The following is a 19602-nucleotide window of genomic DNA, read 5'->3' on the forward strand; positions in this document are numbered from 1 at the left end:
GGCGGGTTAAAAGGGCGGAGCCAGCGTTGGCCCAGCCCGCGGCTCGCCCCGCTGCCCCCCGCGCCCGGTACGGCCCCGCAGCAAGAGCGGCGCCATGGAGGCCACCGGGGTGCTGCCGTTCGTGCGCGGCGTGGACCTCAGCGGCAACGACTTCAAGGTGAGCTGGCCGGGCGTGGGGCCGGGCCTCCCTCCAGGCCGTCTCTTCCGCCCGGGCCCGCGCCGGTCTCTGCTTCCTGTCCCGCCCGCCTCCGGGCCCCGCGCCGCCCAGGACTGAGGAGGGCCCGGGGTGGGGCTCCCCCCGGGGCTCGGGACCTTGCCGGGAACGGACCCCCGACGCCTCAGCTCAGGGCCCGCACGGGAAGAGCGAGGCCGGCCTGGGCCTGACGGACGCTTGGGGGCGGAGTCACGCCGGGGAGTGGTGTTGGGGCCCCCACCCCGCGTCCCAGACCGGGCGTCTGGGCCCCGCCAGGGCCGGAGAGTGGCCTGGGGGGCCGCGAGCCTCCGCTCCCGCCTCCCCGGCCCTCCTTCCCCGCCCCTCTGAGGTCATACGCCCAAGCCAGGCCCTGACTCATGGCCGGCTACCGGCTGTCGGCTGGCTGTCGGGGGCGGGTCTGGAGCACACTCATCACTGCCCTGTCCCTGCCACCGCCACCCCATCCTGTGTGGTCTTGGGCAAGTCACTTCCCGTCTCAGAGTCTGGGTTTTGTCATCCGGTGAAGGGACTGTAATGTAGAGGCATGGATTGGTTGGTGTGGAGACTGTCAGGCTGATGTGCAAGGCCTTGGGGTGGCTGCTGTCTGAGCAGCTGCTGGACCGGTAGACTAGGGCCTCAAGGAACTGGAGCCCAGCCTTCCAGCCAGTTGGTGGGTGAGGGGGTTCTAGAGGGTCAAGAATGAGGTGGGCAATGCTGGTAACCAGAGGAGTGGAAGGAAGAGCTGGCCCAGCACAGGAGGGGTCAGTGAGCAAGCAGCTGAGGCTGGGGTCAGTGTCGTGTCAGCCTGGGTCTTCAGCACTGGGGGGGCCCAGGCTTTGACTAAGGTTGGGTTAGACCAGGGCTGAGGAGGCTGGCAGGTCCTTCCTGCATTTACCCACATGTGCACACACTTTTGACCCAGGGCCCAGGCGGCCACACCACTTTCCTCCGTCCCCATCCCTACCATCCTCACCTGAGGTCTCCATTGTCCTCTCCAGACTGGGAGAGTCTGAGTCACCAACTGCGAATGTGGCTCTAGGGGAATGGGGACACCAGCCGAGGGCGCTGAAGGCACGTGATGCCTCAGACTGCCTGCCATAAAGGTGAGGGGTACTGAGGCAGGCATTCGAATGTGGGGAACGAAGACATGAACAAGGCCTTGCACAGGGGGTTGGACCTTGGCAATGGCTTGTATGCCGATGGCAGGTTGGGGCACAGTCAGGGCCTTGTTGGAGCCTTAGGAGTCCCCCCATCTCTGGAGGCCTAGGTAGGGCCTGGAATGGCAGGCACAGGCATTTGAGCCAAGCTAACCACACAACTGAGCACTGGGATGTCCCCTGGAACAAGCCAGTTCCGTCCTGGCCCTTTGAGGGCTCAGAATCCAACAAGAGATCTTAGACCAATAGCCATCCTGATAATTAGTCGGTCCTAACACTTTTATCATGAGGAGTTCTTATTAGCCCTGTTACATTGATGAGGAAGTTGAGGCACAGAGTGGCAAAGTGACTTGTCCAGGGTCACACAGCTGGTAAGAGGTGGCTCTGTTGCTCTCCCAAGGCTCCCATGCAAACGGGGGGACACAGAGGGTGGTGGAGCAGGGGCGCCCGTCATCCCAATCAGTCTCACCATGACACATACCCCCAGGGCGGCTACTTCCCTGAGAATGTCAAGGCCATGACCAGTCTGCGATGGCTGAAGCTGAACCGCACGGGCCTCTGCTACCTCCCAGAGGAGTTGGCAGCCCTGCAGAAGCTGGTAAGGGGCTCTGGGCAGTCAGGGAGGGTCCCTGTGGATTGGGCTGGGCCAGGTGGGCAAGCCTGCACAGAAGGCAGTCGACATAGAGGAAGATGCTGACAGCCATGAGATGGAGTGAGCACCCTGTCCTGGGAGGTATGCAAGAAAAGGCCACCGTGGGAGGGAGGGAGGGTGGGAGGCTGCAAGAGGTGGGCTGAGCGTGTGTGGCTGAGGGCCCCCTGGATGGTACAAAGTTCTGGTGGCAGTAGGGGGACTCTGTAGACACCTTACCCACACTGCTGAGCCTCTGCTCCCCCGTCCTGGCCCAGGAGCACTTGTCTGTGAGTCACAACAACCTGACCACGCTTCACGGGGAGCTGTCCAGCCTGCCGTCACTGAGGGTGAGTGCTGCCAGAGGCCATTGAGCTTGGGGGCTGGGGCCAGAGTCCAGCCAGTGGCGTGAGGGCAGGGCCAGACCCCAGGCTGGACCAGCACCTCTGGCCATCCTGTGTCAGACTCGGGGACCTGTTCCTAAAGGGGAAATGACGTCATAATCCGCTGCATTAAGTAATGCGTGGGGGGGAAAAATGTAAAAAACCCAAACTCCCACCCATTTTAGACAAATACAGTGAGAACAGTTGATAGCAGCCAAGCACTGTTCCAACTCTTCCCTATGGGTTTTTTTTTCATATCGTCCTGACCTTCGCCAAGTTCACAGATGCAGACACTTGGCCACAGAGCCAGGTCACTTGCCCCAGGCTGAGGTCACTCGGCCAGGCAGGGGGAGAGCTGGGGTAGAGTGCGGTTTGGTCAGAGCGGTCCTCTCGCCCCTCTGCTCTCCGTGGAGCCTCTGACGTCCCAGAACATCAGGTCCCCATCCAGACCCTTCGGGCCTCGGTGAGGGTTTTTTCTGTCCAAGGCCAGAGCCCTGAGCTGTTAAGAGCACAGCCTCTGGACTTGGGCTGCCTGAGTTCTAATCTGGGCCCTGCCACTTCCTGGCTGCATGACTTTGGACGAGGCCCCTTCCATGTTCTGGGGAGGGTTCCGTGGGTGACGGTGGGAAGGGGCAGTGTGGTGCTGCACAGACACGAAGGCTGAAGGAGAATTGGTCGCAGCCGGGTTGTGGTGTCGCGGCACAGTTCTCTGGCCTGTTCTCTCTCCCCCTCAGACTTTCTGCATGTCTGTAGATGAGGTTTCAGCCCCGAGAGGAGGAAAGCAGACTCACTCTCAGTCCACACTCTAATTTCTCTTTGGTCCAGCCCCCTTCCTCTGCCCTAGACACTCTGCCTCAGAGCTACGCATTTATCTCGCCCTCTGGACTTGGGAAGAAGAGGGATTGTTCAGTCAAAAGGGTTCCCTGAGCATGCTGTACTGGGCTCTAGAGCACATTTGAGCTGGGCTTTGAGGCGTGCATAGGAGCTCATCAAGGGGGGCTAGGAAGAACTCTCCAGGTAGAGGGACTATGAGCAAATGTCAGGGTGGGACGGCACTTGAGCCTGGCCTCTGGTGGGTATCCTGGGGAGGTGTCCTTCCCTGATCTCTCTGCTGCTTCCTGGGGGTGGAAGCCAGGAGTCATGGACTCTCATGGTGTATCCCCAGGCCATCGTGGCTCGAGCCAACAGCCTGAAGAATTCCGGAGTCCCCGATGACATCTTCAAGCTGGATGATCTCTCGGTTCTGGTCAGTGGCTACCTACCCACCTGGTGCCTGTGTTGGCCCACCAGTCGGTTCTCCTCTATTAGAGTGGTCTCCTCAGCCGCTGTTACACCGTTTTATAGATGGAGAAACTGAGGCTTTAGAGTGCCTTGCCTGAGCTCATTCACGGAGTCAGATCCCTAACCTGGGCACCCTTTCTCTCGGGGTTCTGACTGTCTGCTTTTGGCCCCGAAAGCTCCTCAGCCACTCCTTCCTCAGTCCCCCATCTGACCCCCAAGGCTGGCCCTAACACCCCTGACCTGGCCTCGCCCGTTCTACACAGGACTTGAGCTACAACCAGCTGACGGAATGCCCACGGGAGCTGGAGAACGCCAAGAACATGCTGGTGCTGAACCTCAGCCATAACAGGTGCCTGTCGGCTGGGGTGGGGGGCAGAGTCTGGGGGGGGGACTGCAACACGGGGTTGCATCCATCCAGGAGGGGCACATCTGGCCCTGACGGCCCCTGCCTGCCCCACCCCCACCCACCCGCAGCATCGACACCATCCCCAACCAGCTCTTCATCAACCTCACCGACCTGCTGTACCTGGACCTCAGTGAGAACCGTCTAGAAAGCTTGCCCCCACAGATGCGCCGCCTGGTGCACTTGCAGACGCTGGTGCTCAACGGGAACCCGCTGCTGCACGCACAGCTCCGGTGGGCGCCTCCTCAGACCACGCCCCACCCCCGAACCCACCCTGGGGAATCTGGCCTTGTCCCTCAACTCCCCAGTAGCCCCGGCCCTTCCTGCTTCGGGCCCCCACCACATCCCTGCCCCTCCTGTGTGGGCTGGGCCCCTCAGGCCCCATCTTTCCTAAGTGTCAGGTCCTCCCTCAGTCCTGAGTCCTGTCTACCCCACCCTACAGCCGCCCTCGACCTTGTCTTCTGAGACCCTCTCAGCCCCGTGCGCTTGGGCCTGCCCCCGGCCTGACCACCCACGTCTCCCTGCAGGCAGCTCCCAGCTCTGACGGCCCTGCAGACCCTGCACCTGAGGAACACCCAGCGCACCCAGAGCAACCTCCCCACCAGCCTGGAGGGCCTGAGCAACCTCGCAGGTTGGCAGTCCCTGGGTGATCTCGGGCTCTGGTCCCCTCGGGTCCCTTGCTTCCTTACTCCCTTATGGAGGAAGGGATAGATCCTGCTTGCCTGCCCACCTGCCGGAGGGCAAAGGACACGGTTATGTTAATGAGTAGTTCTTGCCTTACCGTGACAGCTAGTAATAGCACCAAATTATGAGCACTGGCTTTTTTTTTTTTTTCTTTTAATTTACATCCAAGTTAGCTAGCTTATAGTGCAACAGTGATTTCAGGAGTAGATTCCTTAGTGCCCCTTACCCATTTAGCCCATCCCCCTCCCGCAACCTCTCCAGTAACCCTCTGTTTGTTTTCTGTATGTAAGAGTCTCTTATGTTTTGTTCCCCTCCCTGTTTTTATATTATTTTTCCTTCCCTTTCCTTATGTTCATCTGTTTTGTTCCTTAAAAGTCCTCATATGAGTGAAGTCCTATGATATTTGTCTTTCTCCGACTAATTTCGCTTAGCAAAATACCCTCTAGTTCCATCCACATCGTTGCAAATGTCAGGATTTCATTCTTTTTGATTGCCGAGTAATACTCCGTTCTATATATATACCATGTCTTCTTTATCCATTCATCCATCAGTGGACATTTGGGCTCTTTCCATACTTTGGCTATTGTCGATAGTGCTGCTGTAAACATCGGGGTGCATGTGTCCCTTTGAATCAGCATTTTTGTACCCTTTGGATAAATACCTAGTAGTGCAATTGCTGGGTCACAGGTAGTTCTATTTTTAGTTTTTTGACGAACCTCCATACTGTTTTCCAGAGTGGCCCCACCAGTTCTCATTCCCACCAGCAATGCAAAAGAGATCCTCTCTCTCCCCGCATCCTCGCCAACATCTGTCATCGCCTGAGTTGTTAATGTTTGCCATTCTGACAGGTGTGAGGTGGTATCTCAGTGTGGTTTTGATTTGTATTTCCCTGATGATGAGTGATGTTGAGCATTTTTTCATGTGTCGGTTGGCCATCTGGATGTCTTCTTTGGAGAAGCGTCTATTCATGTCTTTTGCCCATTTCTTTGCTGGGCTATTTGTTTTTTGGGTGTTGAGTTTGATAAGTTGTTTATAGATTTTGGATACTAACCCTTTATCTGATAAGCCATTTGCAAATATCTTCTCCCATCCCGTCAGTTGCCTTTTAGTTTTGCTGATTGTTCCTTCTCTGTGCAGAAGCTTTTTATCTTGATGTGGTCCCAATAGTTCAGTTTTGCTTTTGTTTCCCTTGCCTCCGGAGATGTGTTGAGTAAGAAGCTGCTGCGGCCAAGGTCAAAGAGGTTGTTGCCTGTTTTCTCCTCGAGCATTTCGATGGCTTCCTGTCTTACGTTTAGGTCTCTCATCCATTTTGAGTTTATTTTTGTGTATGATGTAAGAAAGTGGTCCAGGTTCATTCTCCTGCATGTCGCTGTCCAGTTTTCCCGACGCCACTTGCTGAAGAGACTGTCTTTATTCCGTTGGATATTCTTTCCTGCTTTGTCAACTACCCATTGGATATTAGTTGGCCATACGTTTGTGGGTCCATTTTTGGGTTCTCTGTTCTGTTCCATTGATCTGAGTGTCTGTTTTTGTGCCAGTAACAAGCACTGGCTTTATGGCTAGACTCAGCTGTATGAGGAAGTCTTTCCAAATGGAGAAACTGAGGCTCAGAGAGATTAAGTCACTGGCTTCAGGCCGCAGAGCCTGGAGGCCAGTGGAGGTGGGGCTCACGTTAGGGCTGGCTGCCCCTGGAGCGGGCTGCGGGGGCCCCAGCTGATGCACCCCACTGCACACCCCAGACGTGGACCTCTCCTGCAACGACCTGACGCGGGTGCCCGAGTGCCTGTACACCCTCCCCAGCCTGCGCCGCCTCAACCTCAGCAGCAACCAGATCTCGGAGCTGTCCCTGTGCATTGACCAGTGGGTGCACGTGGAGACCTTGAACCTGTCCCGCAACCAGCTGACCTCACTGCCCGTACGTCCGGGCCTAGGGTGGGGAGAGGGAAGGCTGCCGAGCCGCCCTGGCTCCTGCCCCTGACTCCCGCCCCCCGCCCGTGTCTCCCCTCTAGTCAGCCATCTGCAAACTGACCAAGCTGAAGAAGCTGTACCTGAACTCCAACAAGCTGGATTTCGATGGGCTGCCCTCGGGCATCGGCAAGCTGGCCAACCTAGAGGAGTTCATGGCCGCCAACAACAACCTGGAGCTGATCCCTGAAAGCCTCTGCAGGTGCCGGGGCGAGTGGGGGCGGGGAGACTTAGGGCATAGAAAACCCCAGATTCGTAGTCAGAACCCCCCCCTGCAATCTCTGCCCATCATGCAACATGGATGGGTTAACTTGGCTTTGTGGGTCAAGACCCACGTCCTGTGCCAGCATGAGTTTGGGACACAGCGCCATGTCTGTCTCCTTCTGGAGGTCACTGTGTCCACTGGCATGGCCTCCTCAACACTCTGAGAAGTCCTTCAGGCAGAGAACAGAGGACCCCTCAGCGGCTTCCAAGCTAATTTGAGGACAGAGTATGTTTTTTGTTTTTTTTTTTTAAAGTATAATTGTTTATTTTTCAAGAGAGAGGAAGAGAGCACAAGTAGGGGAGAGGGCAGAGACGGAGAGAAAATCCCAAACAGGTCCCGTGCTGTCAGTGTGGAGCCTGATGTGGGGCTCCGTCTCACAAACCGTGAGGTCATGACCTGAGCTAAAATCGAGAGCCAGACGCTTCACCGACTGAGCCACCCACGCGTCCCCGAGAATGATTTTTAGTGTCCTGTTGGTCACATGCAGGAGCCTTTAACTCTGCAGAGGGCCTCTTTGAAAACTGCTGTTGAGGGGCGCCTGGGTGGCGCAGTCGGTTAAGCGTCCGACTTCAGCCAGGTCATGATCTCACGGTTCGTGGGTTCGAGCCCCGCGTCGGGCTCTGTGCTGACAGCTCAGAGCCTGGAGCCTGTTTCAGATTCTGTGTCTCCCTCTCTCTGACCCTCCCCCGTTCATGTTCTGTCTCTCTCTGTCTCAAAAATAAATAAACGTTAAAAAAAAAAATTAAAAAAAAAAGAAAACTGCTGTTGCGTAGAAGCCACTAGAAGATCTTCCCAGTCACGTAGCTTGAGGAGACTCCAGTCCCACTTGCGTTAGCCTTTCCTGCCTCTCTCGGCCTGTTTAAACCCAGTGGTTTCGTAACTAGCTGGGGTACTCAGTTCCTCTGGTCTTACCCGGCTCCCCGTCTCTGGGTCCTGGAAGTTTCCCTGCCTCCCCCGCAACCTCATCTGTCACCTCCCTGAGGCTCCGGCTCTGTCCTCACAGGTGCACAAAGCTGAGGAAACTCGTCCTGAACAAGAACCGCCTGGTGACCCTCCCAGAGGCCATCCACTTCTTGACGGAGATCGAGGTCTGGGCAGGCCGGGGCCAGTGCCAAGAGGGGCCTGATGGGGAGGGCGGAGGTGCAGACAGACACCCCCTCAGGAAAGAGCGCACAAAGCAGTGTCACTGGGGTGGGGACACCCAGCAGAGGCCCCCTGGAGCGGCGGCAGGGCCACAGTTGGGAGAAGGTGAACCGCATCCCCGTGTCCGTCCCGTGCTTGATGGCAGCGTTTTAGCCCCGTGACCAGCCTGCAAGGTCCCGTTTCACAGATGGGAAAGCCAAAGCCCACGAGGGGCGGCCGCAGAGCTGGGATGAGAAAGAACCCCAGCCCCCCCCCACTGGACCAGCACTAGCAGCTGCCGAGAGCGACAGACGGGGGTGGGCGTGACGGGCGGTGGATCTCAGGCCCGCCACCTCTGCTCACCCCGCGAGGCAGGTCCTGGACGTGCGGGAGAACCCCAGCCTGGTCATGCCTCCCAAGCCCGCTGACCGTGCTGCCGAGTGGTACAACATCGACTTCTCGCTGCAGAACCAGCTGCGGCTGGCAGGTGCCTCCCCTGCCACGGTGGCTGCGGCAGCAGCTGGTAAGCAGAGGAGGTCGGGCTGGTCTGGGAGCCGGGGGCGTGCTTCTGCCGGCCTCAGCTTATCCATCTGTACATTGGGTGGGACACACATAGCTTCTGGATCCTGGGAGATGGGGTTGGCCCCTGGTTGGCTCGTGCCCGAGGGCCCAGCTATTTACTCCTCCCCTAAGCAGTAAGTGGGCCCAAGGACCCCCTGGCTCGCAAGATGCGGCTGCGGAGGCGCAAGGACTCAGCCCAGGATGACCAGGCTAAGCAGGTGCTGAAGGGCATGTCGGATGTGGCCCAGGAGAAGAACAAAAAGCAGGAGGTAAGCCAGGTCAGGGGCTGGGAGGGGACAGATGTCCCTGGGCTCTTCTTAAGACAGACTGTGTGACCCAGGCCAAGAGGGAGAGTGGGTCCTGGATAGAGAGGACAACCCATGCAAAGGCCCTGAGGTGGGTAGCAAATAGAGATCTGCCTGAGTGACTGTGACGAGGCAAGCCATGCCTTGTGACCGTGACCCCAGGAAAGTACTGACGCGCGAGCCCCTGGGGGCAAGGCACGGCGCTGGGACCAGAGCCTGGAGAAGCCCCGCCTTGACTACTCTGAGTTCTTCACGGAGGACGTGGGCCAGCTGCCTGGCCTGACCATCTGGCAGATCGAGAACTTCGTGCCTGTGCTGGTGGAGGAAGCCTTCCATGGCAAGTTCTATGAGGCTGACTGCTACATTGTACTCAAGGTGAGAGTTGGGCGTGTTGTTGGGGGCTAGGACCCCCCCAGTAACCTCATCTTAGATGGCTCAGGGCCCCCAGCTCCACAGTTTTGTTCCTTGAGGCAAGGTGGGAGGGGGAGGGCTTTGCAGAGGAGGTGAGGTGGGGATGTCCTAGGCAGAGGTGTGACAGCGCCGCCCACCGTGGGACTGGGGAGTCTGTGGCCGTTAGAGTGGCCTTTGGGGGGTGAGCTGGGAAGCCAGGACGCCTTGGCCAGGGCTGACACGGCCTATGCTGCCCGCCGCCCCCCACCAGACCTTTCTGGATGACAGTGGCTCACTGAACTGGGAGATCTACTACTGGATCGGCGGGGAGTCCACGCTGGACAAGAAGGCCTGCTCTGCCATCCATGCCGTGAACCTGCGTAACTATCTTGGTGCCGAGTGTCGCACTGTGCGGGAGGAGATGGGCGATGAGAGCGAGGAGTTCCTGCAGGTGCCAGCCAGCGAGAGGGCGGGGCCTTGGGTGGGGTGGGGCCGGGAAGTGGGCGCGGCCAAAGGCTGAGGGCGGCCCAAGACCTCTGGCTCACACTGCCGACCCAGAGGTGTTGGGGGTGGAGACCTAAGGCAGTCAGGGAACTGGGTGAGGCCAGTGGTGGGGAGCCTGGGCCGGTGGCCAAGAGAGAGCTGGGGAGCTGGGACCAATAGCGCCAAGGAGGCGGGGCCACGCGCAGGACCCTGAGTCAGAGAGCAGGGTTAGCAAGCTGTGCTGTCCTTTCGGCCAGCTGGCTACGTGGAGATGCCCAGACACACGACGCTTTACTCTGCTGTCTTCCATGAACCTGCTTGGTCCTGTGCCCTGACACGCGCGTATCTAGACATGCTGTGTGCGGCTAAACCTTAACAAGAGTGAACGCACCACGAACACATAGTTTTGTAGCTGGTAACATTGAAATAACGAGTTTACGGTTATAGACACAGATCTTGTTCTTCTTTGTTGTTGTTTTGTTGAACTTCATCATGGATCTGTGGCACTTGATGCAGGGTCAGGCAACTCTGCCCCCCTGACAGGAGGTATTTGAAGGGGGGCCGGGGGGGGGGGTAGCTCAGTGACAAGGGACCACACCCTCACACACACAGGTGTTTGACAACGACATCTCCTACATTGAGGGAGGAACAGCCAGTGGCTTCTACACTGTGGAGGACACACACTACGTCACCAGGTGAGGGGGTGTGTGGGTAGGTGGCACTAACCTAGACTCAGCTGGGAAGGGTTGGGGGAGAGGGTGTTAGGGCTAAATCGGCCCCTTCGTGTCCCTACCTCCCACCCCCTGGTCACTCTCGCTCTGCTGCCAGGATGTACCGTGTGTATGGGAAAAAGAACATCAAGTTGGAACCTGTACCTCTCAAGGGGGCCTCCCTGGACCCAAGGTAGGCCCCCATGACCCGAGGTGGGAGTGCTTGAGCCCAGACCTCCTCCCCACTAGTGGGGGGCAGATTTGGGTTTTAGAAGAAGAGGCCTTCCAGCAATCCTTTTGACCCCTGTCTTATCGAGTTTCGTGGTACCCACAAGGGGGATGAACCCCGTCAGGAGGGATTGGGGCCGGGCCTAGGGCATGAGGGCAGTTGCTGCCCACGTCTAGCACCGCCCCTTCTGCCCCTCCCATCCAGGTTTGTTTTCCTGCTGGATCGAGGGCTGGACATTTACGTGTGGCGGGGGGCCCAGGCCACACTGAGTAGCACCACCAAGGCCAGGTACGAGGAGTACGCCCTGCTGGGACATGGTGGGGTGTCTTCTGCAAAGACCGACTGCCACCTCTAAGAAGGGGCACAGGACTCACCAAGGGCTTTGCACGCCACTCCCCCTCCAGGCTCTTTGCAGAGAAAATTAACAAGAATGAGCGAAAAGGGAAGGCAGAGATCACACTGCTGGTACAAGGTCAGGAGTCCCCAGAGTTCTGGGAGGCGCTGGGCGGGGAGCCCTCTGAGATCAAGAAGCATGTGCCTGATGACTTCTGGCCACCTCAGCCCAAGCTGTATAAGGTGAGCTGTGGTGCTGGGTGCAGGGCTGGCCTGACTTCCTGAGCCTCGCACCACTGTGGTGGCTGTGGACTTGGGTGGGGAGAGGGTGCCACCTTCTGGACAGGAAATAGCCAGAGCAAAGGTCTAGAGGCTCTGAGTGAGGCCGAGAGAGACAGTGTTAGGGTGTGTGTTTCCAGGAAGGTGGGGCTAGAGAGAGAGGCTGCAAAGTGCCTGGCTTCCAGGGCTGAGAACCTGGCCTCGATTCTGCAGGTGACGGGAAGCCCGTGGGGGTTTTGCAAGCAAGAAAAGGACGAGTTAGAAGATTAGAAAAGACAGTAAGGACCTGGAGAGGGTTGGCAGGGAAAGCACCATTTAAAAGCCCTTCCACTGATAGAATGCCCTTAAAACACCGGTGGAGGGAGGAAACTAAGGTCCAAAGAGGAGCAGGCGATGGTCCTGAGCACCCACAACAGGGCAGAGGCCAGACTCCAAAGCAGGGGGCTGCTGGTGGGTTGGGCTCCTTCCCCCAGACCCTTCCCTGCCACGCCCACCTCTTCATCCTGCCAGGTGGGCTTGGGCCTGGGCTATCTGGAGCTGCCACAGATCAACTACAAGCTCTCTGTGGAACATAAGAAACGTCCCAAGGTGGAACTGATGCCGAGGATGCGGCTGGTAAGACACACAGAGGGAGGAGGGCGAGGGAGCCAGGACCCCTCCGTGGCGGTGGGGCATCAGCATTGACCTCCAGCCTTTGCCCCGCAGCTGCAGAGCCTGCTGGACACGCGCTGCGTGTACATCCTGGACTGTTGGTCCGACGTGTTCATCTGGCTGGGCCGCAAGTCCCCGCGCCTGGTGCGCGCCGCCGCCCTCAAGCTGGGCCAGGAGCTGTGCGGGATGTTGCACAGGCCGCGGCACGCCACCGTCAGCCGCAGCCTGGAGGGCACGGAGGCGCAGGTGCGTGTGTGCCTCTGGGGCGGCCTCTTACCGTCTATCCTGCCAGGCCCCGCCTTCATTTCTAGACCACCCTCCGCTTTTCCGGACCCCGCCCCCAAGCCACCCCGACCTCTGCCTTAACCTCATCAGACCCCCACTCCAGCTGGTGTTATCCCTTTGGCAGGTGTTCAAGGCCAAGTTCAAGAACTGGGACGACGTGTTGACAGTGGACTACACGCGCAACGCAGAGGCCGTGCTGCAGGGCCCGGGACTCACCGGGAAAGTGAAGCGCGATGCGGAGAAGAAAGAGCAGATGAAGGCTGACCTCACCGCGCTGTTCCTGCCCAGGCAGCCGCCCATGGCACTGGCGGAGGTGGGGGCGGGGCCCCGGGGGCGGGGGAGGACTTGGCCCAGGACCTGCCCTGCCCGGTGGTGACTGGCGGCTGTGGCCTGCAGGCCGAGCAGCTGATGGAGGAGTGGAACGAGGACCTGGACGGCATGGAGGGTTTTGTGCTCGAGGGCAAGAAGTTCGCGAGGCTGCCGGAGGAGGAGTTTGGCCACTTCTACACGCAGGACTGCTACGTCTTCCTCTGCAGGTGCCCACGCGGCGCGCCTCCGTCGCCCGGCCCCTCCCCTGGGGCTAGGGGCCTCGAGCCCCCGCTCACCGCTCTCTGACCCCCCCCACCCCCCAGGTACTGGGTCCCCGTGGAGTACGAGGAGGAGGAGGAGAAGAAGGAAGAGAAGGAGGAGGAGAAAGCAGGGGCGGAGGGCAAAGAAGGCGAGGAAGCAGCGGCTGAGGCAGAGGAGAAGCAGCCGGAGGAGGACTTCCAGTGCATCGTGTACTTCTGGCAGGGCCGGGAAGCCTCCAACATGGGCTGGCTCACCTTCACCTTCAGCCTGCAGAAGAAGTTCGAGAGCCTCTTCCCCGGCAAGCTAGAGGTAGGTCTGTCACGCCCACCCCAGCTCCAGCCACCCGCCCCCCCACCCACCACCTCCTGAGGGGGACTCAGACCCAGGGGAGGCTTGGCCTGAGGGGCAGGGTGGGGGTCCAAGGAGCTGTCCTTAACATCTCCACACCCCCAGGTGGTCCGCATGACACAGCAGCAGGAGAACCCCAAGTTCCTGTCCCATTTCAAGAGAAAGTTCATCATCCACCGTGGCAAGAGGAAGGCGGCTCAGGGTGCCCTGCAGCCCAGCCTCTACCAGATTCGCACCAATGGCAGCGCGCTCTGCACCCGGTGCCTGGCCTGGGCAGGGGGAGGGGGGCGCAGGGGGTGGGACTGGGAGCATATGGTGGGCAGACGGGGGTCAGTGGCCAGCAGCACCTCCCTGCTGACCCCTCCCACTCCCCAGGTGCATCCAGATCAACACAGACTCCAGCCTCCTCAACTCCGAGTTCTGCTTTATCCTCAAGGTGGGCTGTGGGTGCGGCCAGCACTGTGGCTCAGGGTGGTGGGTTGTAGGCGGGACCTGACTTGAACCCCCTGCACACTCCCCAGGTTCCCTTTGAGAGTGAGGACAACCAGGGCATCGTGTACGCGTGGGTGGGCCGGGCTGCGGACCCGGACGAGGCCAAGCTTGCGGAAGATATCCTGAACACCATGTTTGATGCCTCCTATAGCAAGCAGGTGACCAGGGCGGGTGGCAGGTGGGCAGGCTGTCGTGTGAGGGCCGACAGGGGACCTGGGCCAGACAGACGCTTTCCCCACAGGTCATCAACGAAGGTGAGGAGCCCGAGAACTTTTTTTGGGTGGGCATCGGGGCACAGAAGCCTTATGACGGTGACGCCGAATACATGAAGCACACTCGGCTCTTCCGGTGAGGCCAGAGCCCATACCTCTCCCCGCGCTCCCTCCTCAGTCCTGGCAGGCTCCTGCGACCCTCAGCCTCTCCCTGGCCCTTGACTTCCAGGTGCTCCAATGAGAAGGGCTACTTCGCCGTGACCGAGAAGTGCTCTGATTTCTGCCAAGATGACCTGGCGGATGATGATATCATGCTGCTAGACAATGGCCAAGAAGTGAGCCCCCTGCCCCCCCGCCCCCCCCCCCCCCCCGCCCATTCAAGGGGCCTACCCGCTGGTAGATGGGAACCCGGGGCTGGAATGGGGGTACTCTCAGGTCCCGTGAGACCACCTGTCCTGCTGTCCCCACAGGTCTACATGTGGGTGGGGACCCAGACGAGCCAGGTGGAGATCAAGCTGAGTCTGAAGGCCTGCCAGGTGAGTCGGTGGCGGGGAGGGCCGGGGCCGGGCCTGGCGGTCCCGGTGCGCCGCCCAAGACTCACGCCTTCTCCTGTCGGTCAGGTGTACATCCAGCACGTGCGATCCAAGGAGCACGAGAAGACCCGCCGCCTGCGCCTGGTCCGTAAGGGCAACGAGCAGCACGCCTTCACTCGCTGCTTCCACGCCTGGAGCACCTTCCGCGAGGCCCTGGCCTAGGGCGGCCGTCACCCGCCTGCAGTGCCCCCGCTGCGACCCCACGCCAGGGCGAGGAAGGGCCTCCGTCCGTCCACTGCCTGCCCGCAGAGGCAGCCCCCGCTCCAGCCACCACCCCCAGCGCCCCGGTCCCCAGCGCCACGGTCCCCGCAGCACCGACGGGGAGACCCTGACCGGTGCCCTCAGGCGTCTGGGCACCTGGAGTCCCTCCCTCCTGAGCTCCTGTGTGACGCCTCCTCCCCACCAGGGATAAAGCAGATGTGGCTGCCTTTTAAGAGATATTAAATGCTTTTATTTTCAATATTAAAAATCAGTATTTTTAATATTAAAACAGCGCTAATTTTAACAAAATGACAGGAAAAAAACCCCAAGGTACAATCTACAGGGAAATCCATCCTGACCGACCTCCCCGCCCCCCCACCCTTGTTCACACACACACACGCACACGCACGCTCGCACACGCACACGCACACACACACCCTGACTGGGCCCCCAGTCCTGGGTGCCCGGCAGAACTCCCAGTCGTCTATATGCGCACATCACAGACTTGGGGGGGGGGGGGCGGTGGGTGCTGGCCCAGGAGCAAGTACCAAAATAGTTTTAGAAATGCCTGTCCAGACCGGCACAGGCGTTAGAAAAATATTCTTTGCAAAGGCAGTGGGGAAGGACGGTGTGCTGAGTGGGAGGTGGCATGGGGCTTGCCAGGCCCAGCAGTCCTCGCCCTGTAGCGCCTGGCTTCCAGATGGCCAACTGCCTACTGGAGCGGCCAAGGTGAATCTACCCCAGAGGCTCTGGGCTGAGTCCCGGGCCCACACCCCCCCATACCGCACTGGGGCAGAGGTGGGCAGGTCCCCCTGGAGGCTGTAGGTTAGCAGGTGTGGGTCTATGCGGAGGGGCCAGGGGCCCTGGATCCCAGCTCCCAGAAGGGCAGTGGGTAGCCAAGCAGTTCTGGCCTTCCTGGTAAAGGAAGAGAAGAGGGATCAGAGAAAGCCAGGGAGCCGAAAAGTGCAAACGGCCTGGCTGCAGAAGTGCCACCGTGCCCCCTCTAGGGCAGGCCAAAGGGCCACCCCCACCCATTTAGGAGCAAGGGCTTGCTGACTCTGACCACTGACCACGCTGGGCCCACTGAGGCCCAGGGCGTGGCCAGGGAGGAGGCAGCAGTAACCCCGGCAGCAGATGAAGAGGGAGCTTGGGGGTGGGGGTCTCTGCCCGGCGTAGGGCCAGGCTGTGTGGGTAGGGGCACCGGGCAGCGAATGGGTTGGGCAGACCTCTGGGCCCCAGATCTGGACTCCAGATCCAGGCCCCGCTCACCAGGCTCACCTGGCAGGACCCCACCACAAGAGCCTGAGTGATCATCTCTGCAAAACGGGCTGGCCACACCAGCCCCTGAGCCCCGAGCTGCCACCACCTCTAAGTGGTGTGCTCTGGCCTGGTTCCAAACACTACCCGTGCCATCCAGGAGCTGACAGGCCGGCCTAGCCTTTCTAGTACCGAACTGTGAAAATCGGGGCTGTCAAACAGTAAGGACCAGGCAGACCCAGGGCCCCTAAACCCGCAGCACCTCATTTGATCAGGACGGCACAGGCTCGAGCCTCATCTTCGGCCAGGTTCCTCAGATTCTTCTCAGATTCCTCTGAAGAGCTGCAGGGAGGGGAGCGGAGATCAGAGGGTCCCGGGACCTGGCCCTTCCTCGGGCCTCTGTGCCTAACTCGGACAGAAGGCAGGCAGAGGGTAGCAGAGGGAGGCTGGGGAGGACCCACGGCAGCCCCTCTGCGGACCCGCCCACCCGCCTCACCCCAGGAAATCCTTCACGTCCTCCACCGTGACGTCCCCTGTCGTGTCCAGCGTGGTGTCAGCACTGGTGGCCGAGTCAATGGACATGGGCGAGAGCGTGGCCTCGGGTGGCTCTGGGGTGTCTGCAGGAAGGAAATGATCGGGACCCCACCTGGCCATCTGGGCACCCTCTGCACTCTACCTTCCATCCCCTGGGGACCTGACTCGGACCCAAACCCAGCCCACAGTGAGACTTGGGACTGCAGGCAGACCACCCCCCCCCTCCCCCCACTCCTGCCCGGCCTGGCCCCCCCACCCAGGCTTCCAGCCTCTGTCAGGTTGCTGCCACCTACGGAGGCTTGCCCCCCGTCCTGCCTCAGCTGCGTGGATATCCTGCCACTTTCACTTCACATCCAGCGTCCTTACCAGCTCCCTTGCTGCGGGCAGGACCAGGGCTTCCATCGCGGCTCCCTGGGGCCAGGACCACGCCTGGGGTCCCATTAGCCTGGCTCAGCTTGGGCGACTCTCGGAGCCTGTGGCTGTAGAGATGAGGCCACGATGGGTGCCACAAGCAGGCGCCTCAAGTCTCAAGTGCCAGACCCTACCCTCCCTCTCCTGGGGCCCAGGACCAGAGCGGGGTGACACGAGGGAGGGCCACCCTCGTTCCACGCAGGATCCGAGCATGAGGATGAGACCAGCCTTAGTGAAGGCCCCCTGGGCTGCCCCTCCCACGCACCTGGTGCGGGTGGTATCTCGGGGCCAGCTAATGTCCAGAGAGCAGAGCGGCTCTGTGATGTTTCGAGCACTCAGAGAGAAGCGTTCAAACTCCGATGGAGAAATCAGGTAAAAACCTGGGTGGGCGGGTGAAGAGTGGGGTGCAGTTAGGGGGTGTGACTGCAACCACAATCCCTCAGTGGCCTCCCCCTGGCCTGTGCCGGCCAGTCCCGAGCCCGCCCTGGGGCCCCTCTGCTGACGCTCCCCGGCAACTCTTCCAGCCCCGCTCAGGCCGCTTCTGCCCCAAGAAGCCTTTCCCTCACCCTGGCCGTGGCGCGTGAAGACACAGGAGGCGATGCCGCTGATGTCCTCCTTCCGGATACAGGAGTAGTGTACCTGGGGCCGCAGGCCAGGCACCGAGAAGACGTGCACGTCGCCCAAGTTGGTGAGGCAGGCCAGGCAGGTTTCAGCGTAGTCCTCACAGGCCACGCTGGCAAACGTGGCAAGGGCCACCTTGCGCACCCGACAGCCCTCGTGGGCCGTGAGCTTGAACTTGGTCTTGGCGCTCACCTTGGGTAGTGTGAACACCTGGCGGCAGGCGGGCGGCCGGTGAAAGGGGCCGGCCCTGTCCACGCCCGCAGGGCCCACCCTCCCAGATGCGGGCACCAGCCCCCGCCCCGACCCCGGCCTGCCAGTTGGGCCTGCAGCCCCGGCCGCCCGGCGGCCTCCCGCCTGGGCACCCTCTCCTCAGACTTCACCTAGGAAACCTCCCAGGGTACCCCCATCTGTGGCCAAACCAGTCACACTGGGTTGTAAGGGTAAGGTGGCCGGTATCCACTCAGGTCACGAGTTCCTGCCGGACAGAGCCCTGAGGAGTCTTCAAAGGGTCCTGGCAGGGACTCGGTGAGGCAGGAGGGTCCTGAGGGGATGTGGCTGGCTGGGGGAGCACCTGGGTTCTCCAGGGGCCATCTCTGCTAGTCCAGGGGCATGTGCCTCAGGCAGACAGGGGGTCTCAGCAGATGGGGAGCACAGTGAGGACAGAGTTCCTGGAAGGTCTAACGGTGTCAGGTGGGAGCCAGGAGAGTCGCCACGGTGGTTTACCTTGAACTGCTCCTCAGACGCGATGAGCACAGCGTGGCCGCCCTGCATGTCAGGCGCCTGTGCCAGATCCCGAGAGGCCTCATAGGGCTCGGGCAGCGGGCGGCCGCGCCCATCCAACACGGCAATCGCCACCACGGGTGCACGGTGCATCAGCTGCACCTCCTTGCCCAGCACGGCCTCCACCGCCCGCTCGGGTCGCTTCTCACCACCTGCCGCGGCTGCCGGCACCTCCAGCGCGTAGGCAAACACGGACCCCGAGTTGGTGCCTGCCCACATGGTGGGTCCATGATGGGCCGCTGCGGGACGACGGGGGCTGGTGAGGCGGGGTGTCGGCCGCATGATACAGGTTCCTCCCCTCCTCTCCGGATACCCCGGAATCAGTTCTCTCGTGTCCCACGCCTCCCCAGGGACCTCAGAGGGCCTCAGGCCCGAGGCACCTTCTCTATATTACTGACGAAATTTGGGGCCTCAGATACAGCCCTCCTGCAGAAGTGGGAATGGCCTCCAGAACATCTCGAGGATGTCAACAGGCACCCAAACTAGACCCTGATCTCTCCAATCCCATCCCACTGTACCCTCAGCCCCCATTTCAGGAACAGAGTCCCCCCCCCCCCCATGCAGCCCTGACACCCCCTCACCATATGCCATCACTAGTCTTACTGACAGACTTGGAACCAGCCCGCACCCTGCAGATGCGTTCCAGCTGGCCACAGCCCACCCCCCCGCCGTGTGCTTTCGGCCCAACAGCCAGACGCGGAGTCCTCGGGGCCGGGCTGGAAAGAAATGAGGCCTGCGGGACGCTGTCTAGCCAGCTTTCCCTGTGTGGGCTGAACCTCTGGGGAAGGTCCTTGGTGGAGAATCACAGCTGAATGTCCAGGAGTCAGCAGGAGCCAGAAGAAGCCAGCAGCCACTGCTGTGTGCCCTTGATGAATCGCGGTGGCCTCAGCAACAACCACCAGGGGGAGCCAAACCCCAGGGAAAATAAGCAACTCAAAATGTTGCCCAGACCTAGGACACCCAGCCAGCTGGGAACCTGAACGCCATAAGCCTTCTCACGGTGACAGCGGAACAAGGTAAAGAGCCTGGGGCTACCATGTCCAGACTCTGAGAAAATCCACTGGATAAAAGATCCTCAACAAATACATGACATCGGAAGGCGGGGTGGGGGGGGGGGGGTCCCTGCTCGGATTCAAGAGCCTGAAAGTCACATCAGTGAAACACCAAGTGCAGAATGACTAGATGCTGACCCAACATCAACCATAAAAAGGCATTTTGGAGATGAAAGGAGAAAGCCACCACAGCCCGAGTGTGACAAGAGACTGGATCAGCACCA

The 19602-nt window shown here is 60.3% G+C and overlaps 2 protein-coding genes across 5 annotated transcripts in view; one reads left to right on the forward strand and one right to left on the reverse strand.

The window, feature by feature from the left end:
* FLII (FLII actin remodeling protein) lies at positions 1-14982 on the forward strand. 2 transcript variants are annotated; one of them, XM_003996339.5, is made up of 30 exons: positions 1-157; positions 1838-1948; positions 2257-2328; positions 3527-3607; positions 3906-3991; positions 4117-4278; positions 4573-4676; positions 6469-6644; positions 6739-6896; positions 7963-8047; positions 8457-8604; positions 8775-8911; positions 9110-9322; positions 9609-9788; positions 10433-10515; positions 10649-10723; positions 10964-11047; positions 11164-11335; positions 11882-11986; positions 12077-12268; positions 12432-12620; positions 12704-12843; positions 12940-13186; positions 13331-13485; positions 13601-13661; positions 13747-13875; positions 13959-14065; positions 14159-14264; positions 14400-14465; positions 14550-14982. In XM_003996339.5, the coding sequence occupies exons 1-30, from the start codon at positions 95-97 to the stop codon at positions 14682-14684; spliced, it is 3822 nt and encodes a 1273-aa protein (XP_003996388.1). In that variant the 5' UTR covers positions 1-94; the 3' UTR covers positions 14685-14982. The 2 variants fall into 2 exon arrangements, with proteins under 2 accessions (XP_003996388.1, XP_006939968.1); XM_006939906.4 differs by having other exon boundaries at positions 8778-8911.
* Positions 14951-19602, reverse strand: part of LLGL1 (LLGL scribble cell polarity complex component 1) — a 17857-nt gene continuing 13205 nt past the window's right edge. For all 3 annotated transcript variants that reach the window (XM_045044200.1, XM_011288818.4, XM_011288819.3), the window contains exons 17-23: positions 18270-18565; positions 17492-17756; positions 17191-17305; positions 16881-16993; positions 16477-16597; positions 16243-16322; positions 14951-15638 (exon numbers count right to left, since the gene is read on the reverse strand). In XM_045044200.1, the coding sequence (XP_044900135.1) occupies positions 16244-16322; positions 16477-16597; positions 16881-16993; positions 17191-17305; positions 17492-17756; positions 18270-18565 (989 nt within the window). In that variant the 3' untranslated portion in view covers positions 14951-15638; position 16243. The remainder of the gene's footprint in view (positions 15639-16242; positions 16323-16476; positions 16598-16880; positions 16994-17190; positions 17306-17491; positions 17757-18269; positions 18566-19602) is intronic.

Source organism: Felis catus, chromosome E1, assembly GCF_018350175.1.
Source record: "Felis catus isolate Fca126 chromosome E1, F.catus_Fca126_mat1.0, whole genome shotgun sequence".
NCBI classification, from domain to species: Eukaryota; Metazoa; Chordata; class Mammalia; order Carnivora; family Felidae; genus Felis; species Felis catus.

Excerpts from the sequence above, each read along its gene's own strand:
- FLII (XM_003996339.5), top strand. The coding sequence starts at position 95 with ATGGAGGCCACCGGGGTGCTGCCGTTCGTGCGCGGCGTGGACCTCAGC. Across the intron at positions 2,329-3,526 it reads CCAGCCTGCCGTCACTGAGG|GCCATCGTGGCTCGAGCCAA; the intron begins GTGAGTGCTGCC and ends GTGTATCCCCAG. Across the intron at positions 11,048-11,163 it reads AGTAGCACCACCAAGGCCAG|GCTCTTTGCAGAGAAAATTA; the intron begins GTACGAGGAGTA and ends CTCCCCCTCCAG.